Here is a 19,155-nt window from a genome sequence, read left to right on the forward strand (position 1 = left end):
GTTTTTACTGTTATTGAATGATGCTGCTTTTTATCTTCTATGGTGTTACCAATATTGTATGACATAGATCGTGGCCTCTTAAAATAAGTGTCTTAAAACAAATATGTTGAAATGCATGTTCCGTTTCTAGTGCTCTTGGGTGTGTGAATCATTAATGGACAATCGTTTGGATTACCATTGCTCCCTGTTAGTAACCCAAAATCGTTGACGCCACCTCAATTATGTATTGGGCGAGAATCTGCAGTGCTACAATAACCTGCCTTTGACATCCAGCGCTAGTGCACTCAGGTCACCATGGGTGTGATAACAAACCTTGTAGGGCTGAGCCAGAGATTCAGTTTACACAACATTCCATTCTAGCCGTGACGTGAAAGAGTTATTGAGGGTATCTCAGATAATCAGATAACATAGAGAGATAAATCGCATAAGCGGGATTCGGAGGTGTTGAACGTCAAGACTAGAATGAGGCAATGTGTCCCTAAATGACACTCCAACAAAAATAAACCAAATAGCATTTCAGAAAATAAGCTCTCCGAAGTCAAGAATAAAGATGTAAACAAAGAAGGTTTATTAAGAATAATCAAGAGCATTACAGAAGGCAAAAATAGTAATCAATCAGTTCGTATAGGAAATTAGCATAAGACTTTATCGAATACATCCAAATGGATGACATTAAGTTAAGGCCAAAATATTCAAAGTCCCAAGCATGAGACAAACCAACAAGGTTCAGTCTCCACAGATAGGGGGTCTGAACACAAGCTCACTACTAAATGAGTCATTTTTAGAGGCAAATTTACAATGAAGGGCAATAAAAATTGCACTCTCAGCATAGAGTGAACACATTTAGCAATGAATTGACAAATTACAGTACACAATTGTACATCATCTAATGCTACCAATCTAGCACTCACCCCTAGAAGAATAACAATGGACTCCACTCTGACCTACTGCTATCAGGGGTAACAGTACAAATCTAGTTACACAAACAATGGAAGTCTCACAAATGCACAAGTCTAATGTATCATTAACAGGAAGTGCCTTGAATGTTGCCAAATGCTTTCCTCCGTAGTTCTTCAATAACAGCATGTCAATAAAGAGCATCAGTGCACTTTTTGGTTTGCATACAGTGTTAGAAAGACAAACAAAAACACATATCATGGTTGCATTCAAATCCAAGATGGAAGTCAGGTCTAGTTTGGGCCAAAGTTAGCCAGACCAAGGAAAATACAGTTCTGTTAAGTATAGCATTTTCGTTTCAGTGCAGAATTGTACAGATTTATTCAAACAAAATGAACTCTCACAGAGGTATCCCCAATACACACTTGATGAAACTCTTTTTCAGCATCAAGGCAGAGGGCCATCCTTTCGCCTCTTGATATTAAATGCAAGAGAGTACGCACAGGATTTTGAGAAGAGCATCTAGGGACAAACCCAACTTAGTTCCTATGTTCTGTCAGCAGGATGACTTTCTTCAAAATGGTCACTGAGACCTTAGTCAGTATTTTAATTTATGCATTTACCAGGGCTATTGATCTATGATTTCTACAAAACACCAGGGGCCAGATGTAGCAAAGGGTTTTACCCATTCTGTGTCTATGGGAAAATGTGTTCGTACATATGGCCCCAGATCTTTCCCTGGTCTAGGGGATTAGTGAAATGAAAGCTCTGTTAAAGTCTGCACTTATGCCATTCATTTCCATTTCTTCTCTAAACATTCTTCTTAGAAGAAGGATAAAGAATTTAGCTGTGTATTTGAAAATTCTATTGGGAAGCCATCCTCTCCCAGAGACATCTCTGATGGAATAGTTTTAATTCATTCTGCGATTTCCTCATCCGTGATCTCTCCCTTCAACTTGCGTCTGAGTTCATCCTTTAGATGTGGCACGGGTAGTTTATCCATGAATGCTCTCTAGTTAACATTGTCTGATGGAGCTTCTGAAGTGTAAAGGTGAGAGTAGAATGACACAAATTATTTGACAATAGCCCTCTGGCAGGTAAGCAACAAGTTATTCTCATCCTATTATGCTGGGATAGATAGCCTTGCGTCTGTTCCTAGGGCGAGAAGCCTGCCAGCCTTTTTGATGTGTTCATGATGGAGCCCCTTGATGCCGTAGAGAGCCTCTTCAGCTTGTAGCACGAGTATTGTATTTAATTCACCCTTTTTCAAAGTAAGGGCTTTAACACTGGCCTCTGTTAAGTTTGCTCGATAGTCATGTTAACCAGTATCTCCACTTTTAACTTCAATTTCTGTTCTTGCGTCGCCTGACGTGCTATTGTGGTGTTCCTTATTATAATACCTCAAACATAAGATTTCCCTGCTGCCCTTAAAGTTTGCTTGGAGGATACAGAGTTCTCATTCAAGTCTAGGTATTCCTATAAATAGCCAAGTCATTTCTTTTTTCGCCTCAGCGATGCAATATCGAGTCATATCCATTCTCTAGATCCTGTCCCTGGCACATCTAATCGTAAGTCTAAGGTAGGAGGATTGATGTGTGATGTCAAATTGAGCTTAAGCCTATTTCGGTAGAAAATAGACCATCATGTATCAAAAAGTCAATCCTACTCTTTTCCAAGCGGACAGCCAGAAAATAATTCTAGTCTCTAAGGGTTGATTAAGGAGGGATCTAGCATCAAGTCTCTGAGATGTCCTCTATTGTTATCACTTCTGTGATGCTAGTGGCCTGAACAATCAAGGATTGGATCAACTGAGAGGTTCCAGCCTCCCCCAATCACAATAGGCAACTTACCTACTTCAGCTAGGATGCTGTGCACTTTTGCTGAAAAGTCTTATTTAGTCATAATAGAAGCACATATTGAGCCAACTACCCGGATCAGTGTCTGAATTATAAGTTTGACAAACACAAAGCAACCTGCAGGGTCTCTTCCCTTTTTATGTATGCGCGTGGGCAGCATTTTCCAGGTTAGTATAGCAACACCACATTTTGTATAGGGCAATATCACAGAATTTTAGACTACACATTGGTTATTAAATCCTGGGGCTGCTAACACTCTCCCTACCCAGTCTCTTGAGTTTCCCATCCTCTGTTTATGACACGTGAGTCTTTTCGGAAAAACAATGTCAGGCTTCTTGGACCCAAGATGTTTCAATACTGTTTTTGACTCACGTAGCTTGAAGGACCATTTACATTAAGAGACCATAAACAAAGTGTTTTTGTTTTATGCATTTTCATATGCCCAAGCTACATACTACATCAAACTACCTGCCCAGAGGTTGCAAACATCTTTGACCCTCGGTCCCATGGCAGTCAAAATGACCTCAGGGGTCCAATCCGTGCCACACAGATGCCTTCCTGCCCAGAACAGACCATTCTGTAGAAGCCAGCTTATGAGCTCTGGAAGAATCACCGCCCTGCACCACCTGTTATATTTTTTTATCTTACCACGAGACCCACTAGAAAACGCATTTAATGAGGTAGCGTACTAAGTAATGTTAACAGAATATTTTCAGAAATTACCTCACATCTACATGATCAAGTTCACCTTCTTGCAGGTCTAGCACACCCAGGTGCATTGTCGTTCTCCATGAAGTGCTCCATGATGAAGTATGTCACATAGGCTATGTGGGTGAGAGTTCTTTTACTGCCCCCTTGTGGTTCCCAGCGGGGCTGCCATAGTGGCTGGATCTTAAGTATCCAATTATTCTTGTCTCATAGGTAGGCTCTATCTTTGCTGATATTAACAGGCATAAGCTAGTGACGTGCAGACCTGCCAACTTCCCAAAAAATGCCACAGTGTGAGGAGGGGGCGGGGCCTTGGATGGGACGTTGCCTTGTCCCAAGAGGCACCTGAGAGGCACTTTTTCCCACACCCTGGCCACAAACCCCTTCCTCTATCAAAAAAACAACAGCTTGCTGAGGCTGCTGCCGATGTCCTGGGGCGTTTTCACACCCATTGATGGACATTGGTAGTTAAAAGCCTCCAAAAACGAGCTGAAAATAATTGTTGACAGTGGTTTTCAGTTTGTTTTCCCTGCCACCGTTTGATATGGACTACTGACCAGGAGACCGTGTGAGGGGAGGCATTATCGTGTGTCACACTGTGGCACCGTGTTAGTTGGCAGGTCTGCATGTGCTCAAAGAAAAAGTGCTGATCCTACAACTGAAACACACCCGACTGGGGATCCCTCTCGTACCTGATTGGTTTCCATTCGTATCTGAATTATCTTCTAAACATCTGGTCATGTAGAGTCAAGCACTTTATTGCAGCATTAAGGCAATGCTGAAAACTTATAAATACATAAATATAAGCAGATCCAGCTGTCACAGGCACCAAATGATCACCTTGGAGCAGTGCCTAATTTGTATAAAAAAAAAAATGAAGTGGCATGATCCAAAGTATTTCTTGGGAGTCCTGTGCAGTTGGCACCGCTCATATTCCTGTTGCCAATTACCAATGATAGCAGTACCTACATGCTAGTTTTTAAAAAACATATTAAATTGCCACTGAGGAATTCTGCTAAAACATAGTGGGCAACCAGCACCACCTTGCAGTGGATAAATATGTGCCGGTGTTTAGTAAAAGGTGCCAGTGCCGAGCACCAGCAAACACTAGCACAAATTAAGCACTGCCTTGGTAGTATACAGGGAGTGCAGAATTATTAGGCAAATGAGTATTTTGACCACATCATCCTCTTTATGCATGTTGTCTTACTCCAAGCTGTATAGGCTCGAAAGCCTACTACCAATTAAGCATATTAGGTGATGTGCATCTCTGTAATGAGAAGGGGTGTGGTCTAATGACATCAACACCCTATATCAGGTGTGCATAATTATTAGGCAACTTCCTTTCCTTTGGCAAAATGGGTCAAAAGAAGGACTTGACAGGCTCAGAAAAGTCAAAAATAGTGAAATATCTTGCAGAGGGATGCAGCACTCTTAAAATTGCAAAGCTTCTGAAGCGTGATCATCGAACAATCAAGCGTTTCATTCAAAATAGTCAACAGGGTCGCAAGAAGCGTGTGGAAAAACCAAGGCGCAAAATAACTGCCCATGAACTGAGAAAAGTCAAGCGTGCAGCTGCCACGATGCCACTTGCCACCAGTTTGGCCATATTTCAGAGCTGCAACATCACTGGAGTGCCCAAAAGCACAAGGTGTGCAATACTCAGAGACATGGCCAAGGTAAGAAAGGCTGAAAGACGACCACCACTGAACAAGACACACAAGCTGAAACGTCAAGACTGGGCCAAGAAATATCTCAAGACTGATTTTTCTAAGGTTTTATGGACTGATGAAATGAGAGTGAGTCTTGATGGGCCAGATGGATGGGCCCGTGGCTGGATTGGTAAAGGGCAGAGAGCTCCAGTCCGACTCAGACGCCAGCAAGGTGGAGGTGGAGTACTGGTTTGGGCTGGTATCATCAAAGATGAGCTTGTGGGGCCTTTTCGGGTTGAGGATGGAGTCAAGCTCAACTCCCAGTCCTACTGCCAGTTCCTGGAAGACACCTTCTTCAAGCAGTGGTACAGGAAGAAGTCTGCATCCTTCAAGAAAAACATGATTTTCATGCAGGACAATGCTCCATCACACGCGTCCAAGTACTCCACAGCGTGGCTGGCAAGAAAGGGTATAAAAGAAGGAAATCTAATGACATGGCCTCCTTGTTCACCTGATCTGAACCCCATTGAGAACCTGTGGTCCATCATCAAATGTGAGATTTACAAGGAGGGAAAACAGTACACCTCTCTGAACAGTGTCTGGGAGGCTGTGGTTGCTGCTGCACGCAATGTTGATGGTGAACAGATCAAAACACTGACAGCATCCATGGATGGCAGGCTTTTGAGTGTCCTTGCAAAGAAAGGTGGCTATATTGGTCACTGATTTGTTTTTGTTTTGTTTTTGAATGTCAGAAATGTATATTTGTGAATGTTGAGATGTTATATTGGTTTCACTGGTAATAATAAATAATTGAAATGGGTATATATATTTTTTTTGTTAAGTTGCCTAATAATTATGCACAGTAATAGTCACCTGCACACACAGATATCCCCCTAACATAGCTAAAACTAAAAACAAACTAAAAACTACTTCCAAAAATATTCAGCTTTGATATTAATGAGTTTTTTGGGTTCATTGAGAACATGGTTGTTGTCCAATAATAAAATTAATCCTCAAAAATACAACTTGCCTAATAATTCTGCACTCCCTGTATACCGAGATTCACAAGTGCTGGGCAATTTGCAGGAACGGAATCCCCATAGGGCAATCAAGGCAGTGCCTGACAGGCTGGTCTGGCTGGTCAGTGTGTGGCCGTTTTTTTGGCTGTTCTTGGGACGGTCTGCTGTGCCCGATATTAAAACAAACATCCATACACTCTTACATACCCTATAAAACATTTATACCTCGTGTCTTTACAAGTTCAGTCTGCCCCAATTTGCAACCAAGGACCATTTGTTTTAGTTATCTGATTCACTAGTGGGCAGTGCTTAATTTGAACCGGTAGTTTTCGGTGCAGGGCACTAGCACTTATTTTTGAGGGCTGGAACTTATATTTCTCCGTCACGCATTTACTGCAAGCAAAAGACACACATAGGAAAGACAGAGGAAGACAAAAAAGAAAAATTGTCACAGGGGGAAAAAGCTGCAAGATTGAGCTGAAGGGGCAGGGAGTGGCTGTAAATGGATTAAAGAGTCCCGAGATGGCTTCAGGATTACGCTGCCTCAGTATTATCTGCTCGCACATTTAATTGCAGAAGCCGTGTGTTTCAGAGAAGAGCTCTGGGCACCGGCACGTCTTTATTTACAAATTAATCACTGCTAGTGGGGCCAGGGACGGCTTTTGCTCTAATAGTGCTGCCCTAGGTCCTGGGCGGAACCATATTTGGACCCTCGCTCCTATGCGTAAAATAAGGCAACAGAAGTACACTTTGTGTGCATAAGAAAGTCGCCGGATGATGACATCAAAGTAGGAAGTAGCCTTTCCACTCCACCCACAGCTCTCCTGAATCACACACAGCTCAACTGCTTCACAATGGTGCCAAGTTGTTGGTAAGGGTCAGGTTGGGGTTTGAGGGCCAGCGGGTGCAAGGTAGATGGGAGGAGATTGTCAAGGAAGAAGGTTGGGTGAGGGTTAAACCCGGCTGCCAGGGGACAATATTAAAAAACAACTGATTGAAAGAATATTACTTTGAGTCCCTGAAGTCAGATTGAGACAGCTGAAAGCATGTGTTTAATGGAGGCAGCTTAATGCACCCATCTGAAGGTTGGCGCCCTGAGATTGGGCCCAGCTCGCCCATGCCAAAGGCGGGCCCTGATTGCGACCACTTTTATTTTGTATTTATTAATCAGGATATAGTTAATTAAAACCTTTACTTGATTAAAAAAAAGTGCAGATAACAAACATGAAAATAAGTAAAAGGCCAGAGCTCAGTCAAAGGGAACTTTTAAAACATATGTAAAAATGCTGTAAGCTTTCAAGGTCATCCAATGCCATCATTCAACGCATACACACCTGTGCCAATGGCCCATTTCAGCACTGCCCACAGTAATGCAAAAACGCTCATGATAAAAGGAACAGTGCTCAAAAAGTGGAATTAGCAAATATGGAAACAGATAAGTAGAGAATGCACAGTCAAAGGACACTTTTTGAAACATTTATGAAAATATTGGATGCTGTCATGGGGATCCTTTGTCATTATTCATAGCGTTCACACCAATGCTGATGGGCCATTTCAACACTCTTCGTAATAGTGCAAAATGTTTATGTTAAAAAGTGGGGTTCTTAAAAAGAGCTGCTAAACATACGTAAAGGTCCCTATAGCACTTGGGACCAGATTTACAAGGCCCGGGCACCTCCTTGCGCCAAATTAGCGTAATTCTTTATACGCTAATGTTGCTAATGGAGGCAAAAATCGCCATGCCATATTTACAAAGTGGCTCAATGCATGCATCGTGCCACTTTGTGACCCCTTGCACCACGTTATGCCTGTGCCAGGCATAATGAACGCAAGTGGGGAGGGGCGTTCCAGCATCAGGATTCCCGCAAATATGGCACAATGAAATGTACAAGATTTCATTGTGCCATTTTTGGCATCATTTTTAACACCTGCACAAAGCAGGCATTAAAAGGACGCACCCGTTGAAATCAATGGGCCTCCTTGCATTTTGCTCCACCAGTGTCAAAATTGTTGAAGCTAGTGGAGCAAAGTGCCACAGTAGCGTAAATAAATTTGACGCTATTTACCTAACATGTACCAGGGTACATCGTATTGTTAATACGGCGCACCCATGGTGCCGTTATGTGGCGATGGTGGGGGCGCAAGAAATCTGGCACATCAGTACTGATGCACCAAATTCTTTAAAATCTGGGCCTTGGTTCCTCTATAGGTTCCCTTACATGACATCAGAGCGGTTGTAAGAAGGTTAGAGGAGTGTTAAACTCAGCTGCCAGTGGAACATGCAAAAAAACAACTGGTTGAAAGAAGATTAAGTTGAATTCCTGGAGTCTGATCCAGACAGCTGAAAGCATCCTTTAATGGAGGATGCTTGGTGCACCCCTCTGAAGGTTGGGGCCCCTGGTCATGGGCTCAGATCGCCCATGGCAAAGGCCGGCCCTGATTGGGACCACTTTTATTTTGATACCTATTTTCTGTTCGAGTCCGACCCTGGCAGATTGTTGGTTATCTTGGTTCAGGTATCCGGGTCATGAACGCCATTCCTACCTACCACATCATGGCCTACTCAAGGTAATATTAGCTCTCATGAAACACCTTTCTAAACTCAGTTCTGCTCCACTGCTCCTAAGTAACCGATATTTCTTCAGAAGAAGACAACAAAGTCACGCTGCCATAGACTTGGGTTTGTTATGCGTTGCATCAGCACCATTACGCATCCACCCCTATTATCCAAAGAGCCTAAGCTGTGTTTATAAAGATAGAGAGGCACTGAGGGACTCGGCTGGACCATTCTGAGCCCCAGGCAGCAGCATTCGGGTAACAAGCAGGGCCTCGCGCTGACCAGGGAAACACTCAACTGCATTAGGAGACTAGATTGCAGGCAACACTGATGCTGCGCACGGTTGCCATGGTAACAGGTTTCCCTGGAAACCAAAGTTATCAAGATAATAAAAATGAACACTGGGGCCGCGGGGCATGGAAGAGAAAGAAGTGTGAAGAGATGGCTGCAGTTTTTCCGAGTTTGAAGGAGGAAAGTGTGTGTGCTGGTGAATGCTTAATATTACAGATAAAGAAACAGGTCGGAGTAGGTGGACGGGAGGTGGTTGGATGCGGGCGGGTGGACCACGGACATGAGACAAGATGACTGACGAAGTTGGATAAGACCAGTCGGGCTCAGGTGAAACAATTTTACGTCTGATTGTCTCATGCACAAAGGACTTGATGGAACCTTGCTACCCTACCTAACCTGCAAAATGGTCACCTTCAGTGTACACAAAAAGCGTTGGACCTCCAACAATCTTACCCTCCAATAAACATTCAGGTATGTGGGACCCTGCTAGAGACACTCTGGAGCCCAGGGCCTCTGAACACTGAATCTACTTCCAAGCCACATTTTAACAATTTGTGTTCCCCTCAACCCTTACAGAATCAGCCTCTTCATGCAACCTCAAGTCGCAATGGCACCTGGTGGACCCCATATCACTTTTGCTGATCCGCTCCTAAAGGTGATCGCACCAATAGCTTTGCCAATGCTTTGTGGCCATTACAAATGGCTTTGCCCATGCCAGATTGTTGTGTTCATGAGTAGTCGTAATTCGGTTACTTAGATTAATTTTATATTCCGCCTGAAGTTATGTGCAGCAGCAACTTCCGGACCCAGCTGCCACTTCACCAGTCAGGCATCCTCTGCCTTCCACATTCCAACCCCAGAATCCGATTACACACAAAGATTCCAAAAAAGACATAGTAGAAGCACTCATAACACAGATGCTTTTATAATGCAGCCAATAGCAGCAACCAGACATGCTAATAAATATACAGAAAAAACTGCTCTTCATAATGGCAATGCAGTGGCTATGGAAAGTATATAAAAAGTTATTGTCTATACTTTGTGTACTCTCAAGATGGCTGCCATGTTGCGTCATTCAACTCTTTCACACACTCACTCGCATGGCTGCCTGGCCCTTACCCTTTGAGTGGCGTGGTTCAGCATCTCTTGCCAAGCTGAGTCGAACTGGCGATTGTCGTCCTCCAGAAGCCTCTGCTCGGCCAGCGATATGGTCTCCTTGGCTGCCCGTAGGACCTCAGTTGCCCGCTGGAAATCCTGGGTGGCCTTCTGGGCTTCGAGCTGCGCCTATATATCAAATTACAACCTTTGTCAATGCTTACATATAAAATACTGGGGGAACAAAGGGGAAAGTAATAGGGGACAAATGAAGAATCTCCATTCTACTTAATGTTTTGTAAAAAGACAATACCTGCACCTTTAAAAGAAAATTATAAAAATCCCATTACAATGTACTTCCCTGAAACCAGTGATATGATTTTCACAAATGGAGTATCTTTAAGAAGGATTTGATGGCCACAGTGCTGTGCACAGGACAAACATTGCATTGTATTGTAATAATATTTATATAGCGCTTACTACCCCTGACGAGGCATCAAAGTGCTTTTCAGCGAGCAGCACGCTACTCTGGAACCCAAAAGGAATTAGTGGTGGATTAGTATAGGGAAATATGAGTACAGTTTTAGTATTATTATGAGTTAATTTGAGCCGCGGATATGTGAGTTTGTTAGTTGGATTGACTGGAGTAATGGAGGGGTGGAGGAGGGAAGAATCCAGAAGTGTTAATTGGGAGTTTATAATACTAGGATGAGGCTTGGGATGAGTAAAGGGGAGATTGAGGAGGGGAGAGACTATGGAAAGGGTTATTGAGATCATAGTAGCAGGAGGGGTTTTGGATGAGTTAAAGGTGAGATAAATGAGGGGGGATTTAGTAGGGTTGTTTGGGAGATCATGGTAGTAAACTGAGGTTTGGGTGAGTTAGATGTGGAAGAGGAGGGAAAAGCTTAGGCAGGGTTATTCAGGAGATGTAAGTAGTAGAATGGATTTAGGATGAGTCAGAGTGGGAATGGAGGATAGATTGATAGAGACATGACATATGGTGATGTGGAGACAGAGTAAAGGTTACAAGAGAGTAAAAATGTAATATTTTGTATTTATTAATTATATATATATATATATATATATACACACACATTTTTTATAATTCTTTTTATTTTATGTATTTATCCTTTATTAATAATATATATGTATACACATTTTTGATTTATTTATAATTTGAATTTTATTTAGAGATTTTTTTTTCTCTAGTACAGTAGGACTAGAGTCATAAATAAATAGATATGCAAGTACATAGTAAGGAAATATATGTCTAAAGAATATGATAATGGGTGTAATATGAGAAGAAAAGTAGTGTTGTATAAAAACAGACTTTCAAGATTTGTAATATTTGAAGTTAATTAATAAGTGTACTTTTCTAACATTTATTTATCTTCACTCAATTTGTGAATAGCCAAATACCTATGATAATAAACATTTGATCAGTGTGATATAAAATGAGGGCAGGGATTCATAAGTATGTAATATAACAACTTTTCTAGGAGCTATGCAATGACCTACGAACATGTTAAGCATAGAATAACATACATACATATATATATATACACACACACACACATACACACATCAATACACACACATATAGACACGTATATGTACAAACATATACATATGTAAACTGTGAGTAAATATACATTAGTTAAAAAGGTTTAAAGAGTGTGTGTGTAGTTTATTGTTATGACATAGTAGCAATACATATTTTCTAAAGAACTATATACAACTAGAATATACACATAATCAGATAAGAAATATTTATCAACACAGGCATATGCAGTCCATAGCTGTTTGAATATGGTGGTTATGAAGGAAAGTGCCAATTCTTGAGGATCTTATAGCTGGGGGTACAGACACTCTTCTGGAGGTGAAAAAGGTGGGGGTTGTGTCCCCTCAGCCCAAAAGGACGGGCTGCTGCTGGCCAGATGGCTCTGTGAGTGGTGCATTGATATAGGGGGAAAGGCAATAGAGCTCCATCTAGAGGCAAAGCTGTGACCCCCAGGTTGTACAATGTCCACAGCAACTGTTGCATTAACCCACTCAGTTAGCTCTGTACTGGTTCAGGCAACAGACCTGTACTATCATCCGGATTTTGCATTTCCACCAGAAATATGTGGATTTTTCAATGCCACACACTTCTAATTAATAGTTACCTGAGATCCCAAATGATGTTGGGACCACTCACCGTTCTCCAAAATGAGTTATTGCTTTCCAGAGGCATGGGCAGCTGCATTTCCCTTGGCAGAGGTCACAGTGCATAAAGAACTAAGGGCCATATGTACGAAGGCTTTTGCATGTCGCAAACAGCGAATCGGGCTGTTTGCGACGTGCAAAATGCACTTCCCCGTGTACAAACCATTTCTGCGAATCAGTAAACTATGTACTGAATTGCAAAAAGGGGTTGCGACTCGCAATTAGGAAGGGGTGTTCCCTTCCTAATTGTGACTCGCAGTCCCATGTATGATTGTTTTGTGACCGCAAATGTGGTCGCAAAACAATCGCAGTTAGCACCAGTGTCACACTGGTGCCAAACCACTTGCAAACGGGAAGGGGTCCACATTGGACCCCTTCCCCTTTGTGAATGTCAGTGAAAACATTTTTTCAGAGCAGTCAGTGGTCCTTTTTTCATTTTTTGATTTTGAAATGCATCTAGTTTTCCTGTAAGGAAAACGGGCTGCATTTAAAAAAAAAGAACTGCTTTATTTAAAAGCAGTCACATACATGGTGGTCTGCTGTCTCCAGCAGGCCAACATCCCTGTGAGGGCCGCCATTCACAAGTGGATCGCTAATTGCGACCTACCTCATGAATAATCATGAGGTGGGCATTTGCGACCCCCTTGCGATTCGCTAGTAGTGTCATTGACACTATACAACATTCGGTTTCTGACTTGCAATTTGCGAGTCGCAAAACCAAATGTTGGTACATGTGGCCCTAAGATGCTGAGTGCAATGGGTGCAGGGTCAGGGAGTGTGGGGCAGAGACATGGGCCAAAAATATCTTATGGCTATTTTGTCTGCCTTTCACCTACAGGCAACAAAACCTAACATATTTGCCCAACAACATATTAAACTGGTAGACATGTTTTTATTTGACTTCTAAAGCAAAGACTGTTGCCATTTAAACATCTGCAAAATATGAGACATTAGCACTTTTAATCACTGGCTAGAGAATGTTCCACACTGTCGGTGCACTGCAAGGAGGGAACTATCTTACTCCAAAAGGAATCTGTGTCACACACTTTACAAGCAGATCTCTGCAGTAGCTGCACAAACCTTCTACTCTATGTCACTTTGATTGGAACATGTGGCTAAAGCTTTCTCTTGGAGATCAGAATTAGTGGCTTGATGGATATGCACTGTGCAGCAGGTGCATTCATCCACTGAGATTTGAGGCTAAGATTAAAGTCTGTGACCCGCAGGGTACACAGCGAACGCTGCCGTCAGTAGTGGTAGGGGTAAGAGGCTTGTGGTCAGCACTCTGGTCTTTGGATACAGTTTTTGAAAGGGTGTCAGGAATCAGGAGTTTATTGTCACCTTCATGGTTTCTTCCCATACTAAAGTACAAATGGAGGAGGGAGAAATGATAACCGAAGACCATAAGGTAATTGACAGTTTAAACACTGGAATAGAGGCCTCTTTTGCTCTCATTTAACATCACTCCTTCTGCCTTTAGCCTAGAAATCTCTTTTTGGAGCAGACCTCACAACTGCAGCCACTGATCCTGTTGTTTGGGGTGCCTGAAGCAGACCCTCGACAGAACTCTCGACAGAGGTTGACACATTTCAGCTCACTGGCAAGTGCTTGCAGGTGGCCCCCTCCCCCAAATAATTCATAATAGAGGTTGAGACTGCTCAACTCACAGTGTAAAGCTTACATCAGGTCCCAAATCCCCTGCCACAGAGAACCCAGGACAGAAGCAGAAGTTCAGCTGGCTCTGCTCTGTTTGCAGAAGGCCCCCCAAAAACCTCATGACAGAGGTTGCCACAGGCCCCTGTGGAGCATGGCTGTCCCAGCCCTCCAGGGGGCCACCACCCTTCAAGCCCCCTCCCGCCTCCCCCTGCTGAGCCTAAGGCTGAGGAATATCTTTAAGATATGCAAGACTCGGGGACCCCTCATCACATTCCGCAAGGGGGGGGGCACCATTTTGCATTATGGCACTAACTTGTAGCTGAGCTGCCTACCCCCCTCAGAGAACTCATGAGAGAGTGACACGTTTCCACTCAACTTGAGGTTGACACAGACTGATGGAGATGAGCAGGGGCATAGCTTGGTCAGTAGGAATGGGGGGGGGGGTGAGCTTCAGTTTTTCAGCAATCACGCGGACATATAATCTTAAAATACATTATTGGACAAGCAGAGAGCTTTAAAGAAGCTTAAGCGGCGATTGAAAGGGAGAGAAATGTGAACTGGTAGGAGTACTAAGCAAGGGAAAACAGAGGGCATGAGACTTTTTGTGTCTGCGTTTTTGTCTGTGTGTGGAAAAATCTCAGGTGAAAGCCAACAGACACATCCCCATAACCGACTGAAAGCACATGTACCCAACTATTTAGCAGAAAATACATGTATTGGGGGCTTTAACACCCCAAACAACCCCCTTAATCTATGCTCCTGGAGTTGAGCTTGTTCCTTTCACAGTCGCTTGCCACCGCTGACTGCTCTCCTCAGGTGGGGATGAACCAGGGGTCTTCAAACTAGGGGGCGGGACCTCTAGGGGGGCCTCATGTGATCCCGGCAGGGAGGGGCACCAGGCTCTGGCCAAAAGAAGCATTATGCAGATAGCAATGCTTTGTTTTAAGCAGAAAAAAATGGATTGCATGTTTAAAAAGGTAACACGACTTAACTTAAATGTTTTGAAGAAGTCTAGACATATTTAAACATTGCCATCTTAATAGAATAATTCTGAAAAATTCTGAGGGGGGCCAGATGATTTTTATTTTTTGGGACGCAGCATTGAAAGCCACTGGGATAAATCTGTACAGCGCAGCCTATTTTAAAGGCAAACCCTCAGCCCAGCAGGGCCCATCGAGAGACAGAGCGGTCTGCCGCACCTCAGCAGCTTGCTTCAGCATATTTCACGAGAGAGAGCAGCAGAGACTCCGCAGTCATTAAATATTACTGCTCCTTAGTTGTAGTGTGGCAGAGAAGTGTGCAATGCGGTGCAACGTCAAGACACAGGGGACATAAACCCTGACCGTCTGGGAGGCAAGGAGCCGTGACTGATTCAGTGAACAGAGAAACGTCAGGCAAAGGTTCAGGTGGAAATTCACACCGTACAAAAGCTGAATGACGGGGGAGGAAGCCGACGGGAGGTCCCACAGCACGGAGGCCGCCATTTTATAAGCTATGAGAGTGGATACCTTACAAATTGGTTTATCTTCAGTGGTGCACAAGATTTGCAGGGACCCCAACACAAAGAAAATGAGCACACATTCACCTTGTTATGCAGTAAAGGACAAACATAGGTCCTCATATAGATATTGGCAGATGAGTTATTCTGTCGCGACGGATATCTCATCCGCTAAAATCTAAATCCCATGATATCACCGTTGTGACAGAGTAACTCATCCGCCAATATCTAAATCAGGCCCATAATTGGGGTGCTGTGGCCACCTACTTTTCTGGTGTCACTGCACCTGCTGCACTAATGATACATACACCCCTTGTTATCTTCATTACACTGAGTCAAACCCTTCCTCATCACAGTCCTTACAGAATGAAAAGGAACTCGCCTACGGGGGAGGGCCAGATGGTCTGGCTACCACTCTTGCTCTTTCATTACCACCCGCCCCTCTTCCTCGTCACATGCCAAGTAGATCTGTGACAACTGTGGCTTATTTTACAATACTCCATTTACATTATTAGGAAGCACCCAGTGCTCCTGTAGCAAACTAATCTACTGTGAAGTCCCTTACACCAGACAATAATGTAGCCAAAAGCCTCAGCAGTAGCCCATGTATGTGAGCATGTATTTGATACATTTAACAGTTTCATATAGCACACCTGCATAACAGAACATGAGGGGGTCCCCCTGCAATGAACATGGAGGGGCCCACCTCCCTCCCCTTGGGCCCGGTAAGGAGCTATCAGGCCAGGGACCCACCACCCGTGCACAGTACGGGCAGTGCTGAGGGGGCCCCTGGGAGTCTGCCCCCCACACACACACCGGGGTGGTGGGAGGGAAAGCCGAACTACTGTTTCACACTACTTCTGCACAACAAGGGTATTAGGATCTTTTACAGATAACTCATTGATATTACAATCATACAAGATGTATTATCACAAAAGGTTTATCAGGAATAAGTGCATTTCTAGTGAACTACGGAGGCAGCACAGCAAACGTTTATCCCATATGTAGATATGTTTCTATGAGACTTACAAAGAGGACATCTAGAAAGAAGGCAGAGGATCCCTGTGTTGGCAGACAGGGTACCAAGCCCTGGAGTTTGGAGGTTGAACTAAGAGGGAGAGGGTGGAAGGCTCCAAGGCAAATGTTTCCCTCGGGTCTCCGGTAAGATCGTCTCATGGTGCTATAATGCCCCTTTTAGAGTATTCCTGCATTGGTAGTGGTAACAAATCCCCTGCCTGTCAATATGTTGCTAATATGGTAAGTGGTGGTTGTTAACTAGTGGCCATGGGGCTGTTGCCCACCAGCGGCAAGCCCAAAAGGCAACAGTTCTCTTCAGGACACCCAGTAGATCCTGCGAACATCCAAAGAGTGAAGGCTCTTTTCTTGGTCCATTGGATGTTCAATAACTGAAGATACGAAAGAGGAATACACCTCTGGAACGAAGGGGGGGTGGCTTTACAGCTGTAGAAACTTGTTAGGAAAATGTTTAAAACAGGGGAAGAACTTTATGATCTGATAACACCCCAAGTTGACTTCAGCTCAAGGCTTGGGAAATGGCCACCGAGAAAGATGTTTCAGTGGATAGTAAAGCCAAGCAAGCCTCTTCTACAGCAATAAAAGCAGACTTTAGAGGGCAAACAGTGAGGGAACCACGGTGCTGAAGAGCACACATGTAACATTGCAGCTGGCAGGCATTTCACCTGAACTCCCAGAATACCCAAGTAGCTGCTCATTTGGTCCTTAGGGAGGAAATTGCATGTCCTAACAAGAAGCCATTACACTGGGATTTCAAGAGCTTGAGAAGTTTACACTAATGAGCTTGGAGAACATAGAAGAATTTCCAAGCAGTCAAGTGATACCTGCAAGGCTTGAAAGTAGATTTCTTCTGATACCTCCCTTGAACATTCACACCTCTTCAGGGCCCTCTTCTCAATCTCGATGCTGCAAAGTATACCTGACACGGGTCTCCTTTAGACGTCATGTAGACCAGAGGAGGGATGAGGTCCATCACCATCTTCAACAACTGCAAACGTCAGTGTCTTCACGGTCCTCTTTGAGCCACCGGTGTCACTTCCACTCATTCCATCAGCATCTTCCAAGGACAGAACCATTAATCTTTGCAAGAATGGTCCAACTGGAATTCCATCCCCACAGCTTCATAAGAACCTTTTGGCTACAGCTTCATGTCACACTAACACTGTACTTCAGTCAATAACAAGGGCAAACCCCTTCAGTGCCTGGATGGTTGTTGATGTTTTTTTCCTATTTGAAAAGTAGAAGGCGTTTTTTGGGACCAGCTGCCCTATAGGGGACATTGGTCAGTGTTGCATCACACCCCTTGAAACTGGTATCCATTATGATGCTCATCAAAGCTACGGAATTCAACCCCACAACACTCCTCATGTCTCAATACCTGATAATGGGCCCAACATTGCAAGAAATTTCTCTTAAAGGGCTTGGGATGTAAATGTACCCATGGGACTGCCACCGTCTTGGCTCTCATCAGACCCTGGACCACTGGAAAAGTTGTAAGCAATGTCTGATGAAAGGTTCATGATTCTATCTATGGGATCTATAAAGGAGCCTATGAGCTGGAACTTGTAGACCAGAACCAACTGGTACTTCTGGATGTTGATGAGTCGCAAAGTGTTCCTAAGCATGGCCCAGGCTATTTGGACACACTCCCATTTGAAGAGTGGAAGTCATCATGTTTAGTCAGTCGCCCAGGTAGGGGAATACTTTAATTTATGTGACATGTAGGACTCCCAATACATGCCAGGGACTTTGTGAATACTGGAAGTGAAAGTTACTAACAACCTACTTTTAATGGATTTCGCAAATGGGAATAGGGAGAGTGCCGTCCTGAAGATCTACCAATCCCAGAAAGTCTCTTATGGATACTGCTGGAACGAGGTCTTGCAGTATCAGCACTCTAAATGTGCCACTGAATCACTACAGATTGGTAAAGGCCACATCTTTTTTCCAACAATAGGGTTGCATAAAACTGGTAAAGGGATGATGCCTCTCTTCTGCAGAAGGCCTATCACTGCCTCCATTAGTGCATTTGCTTCCATGTGTCTCAATAAATGTTTGCAGTACAGATCATTGAGTCTGGAGATAGGAAACCCACAGAATAACCAAAGTTAGTCATCTTCAAAAGCCATTGATCTTCTGTTGAGAAGCTCCAAGCTAAGCCTCATATTAAGGCTGGAAAGACCTTCGTCATCATACATGATGCCACGAAGCTCTCAATACTTTTCCGCTTAAGGTTGTCTCTGGATACTGTCTGCTTACCAGCTAATCATTTCTGTGTTGACATCAATGATTTACAAATGAGGTTCAGGATAAGTGATTACATCTTGATTGATACTTGAAAATCTGAATCAATGACCTCCCAAAGCAATGCTTCAAAAAAAAAAAAACATGGGAGCCGACTTTTTTCACTTCCACAGAAAAACTGTATTCTTGTTGACCTGAAATGCCGGTGACTTTAGACAAAAGCAGACAATACTGTGGGAACAGGTCTACAACCTCTTTGACACAAGGGCAAATCAGCCTCAGGTTCTGGCTTTAATCTCTCCCCACTTCTGCCAGTCGATGGCTAGTGAATACGGGTACCTTTCCATCTTGTTTTGTTCTTTCTGCGAGTCTGACAATGCCAGGGTCTTCAACCAGCCTCATCCTCTTTGACTGGACAAGACAACAGTTGGGGTCCCATGAT

At 43.6% G+C, this 19,155-nt stretch overlaps 1 protein-coding gene across 1 annotated transcript in view; it reads right to left on the reverse strand.

Moving 5' to 3' along the window:
- Positions 1–19,155, reverse strand: part of SH3BP5 (SH3 domain binding protein 5) — a 196,307-nt gene that overhangs the window by 69,243 nt on the left and 107,909 nt on the right. The window contains exon 4 of the mRNA XM_069211932.1: positions 10,100–10,264. Within this exon, the coding sequence (XP_069068033.1) occupies positions 10,100–10,264 (165 nt within the window). The remainder of the gene's footprint in view (positions 1–10,099; positions 10,265–19,155) is intronic.

This window comes from Pleurodeles waltl, chromosome 10 (genome assembly GCF_031143425.1).
Source record: "Pleurodeles waltl isolate 20211129_DDA chromosome 10, aPleWal1.hap1.20221129, whole genome shotgun sequence".
Classification (NCBI taxonomy): domain Eukaryota; kingdom Metazoa; phylum Chordata; class Amphibia; order Caudata; family Salamandridae; genus Pleurodeles; species Pleurodeles waltl.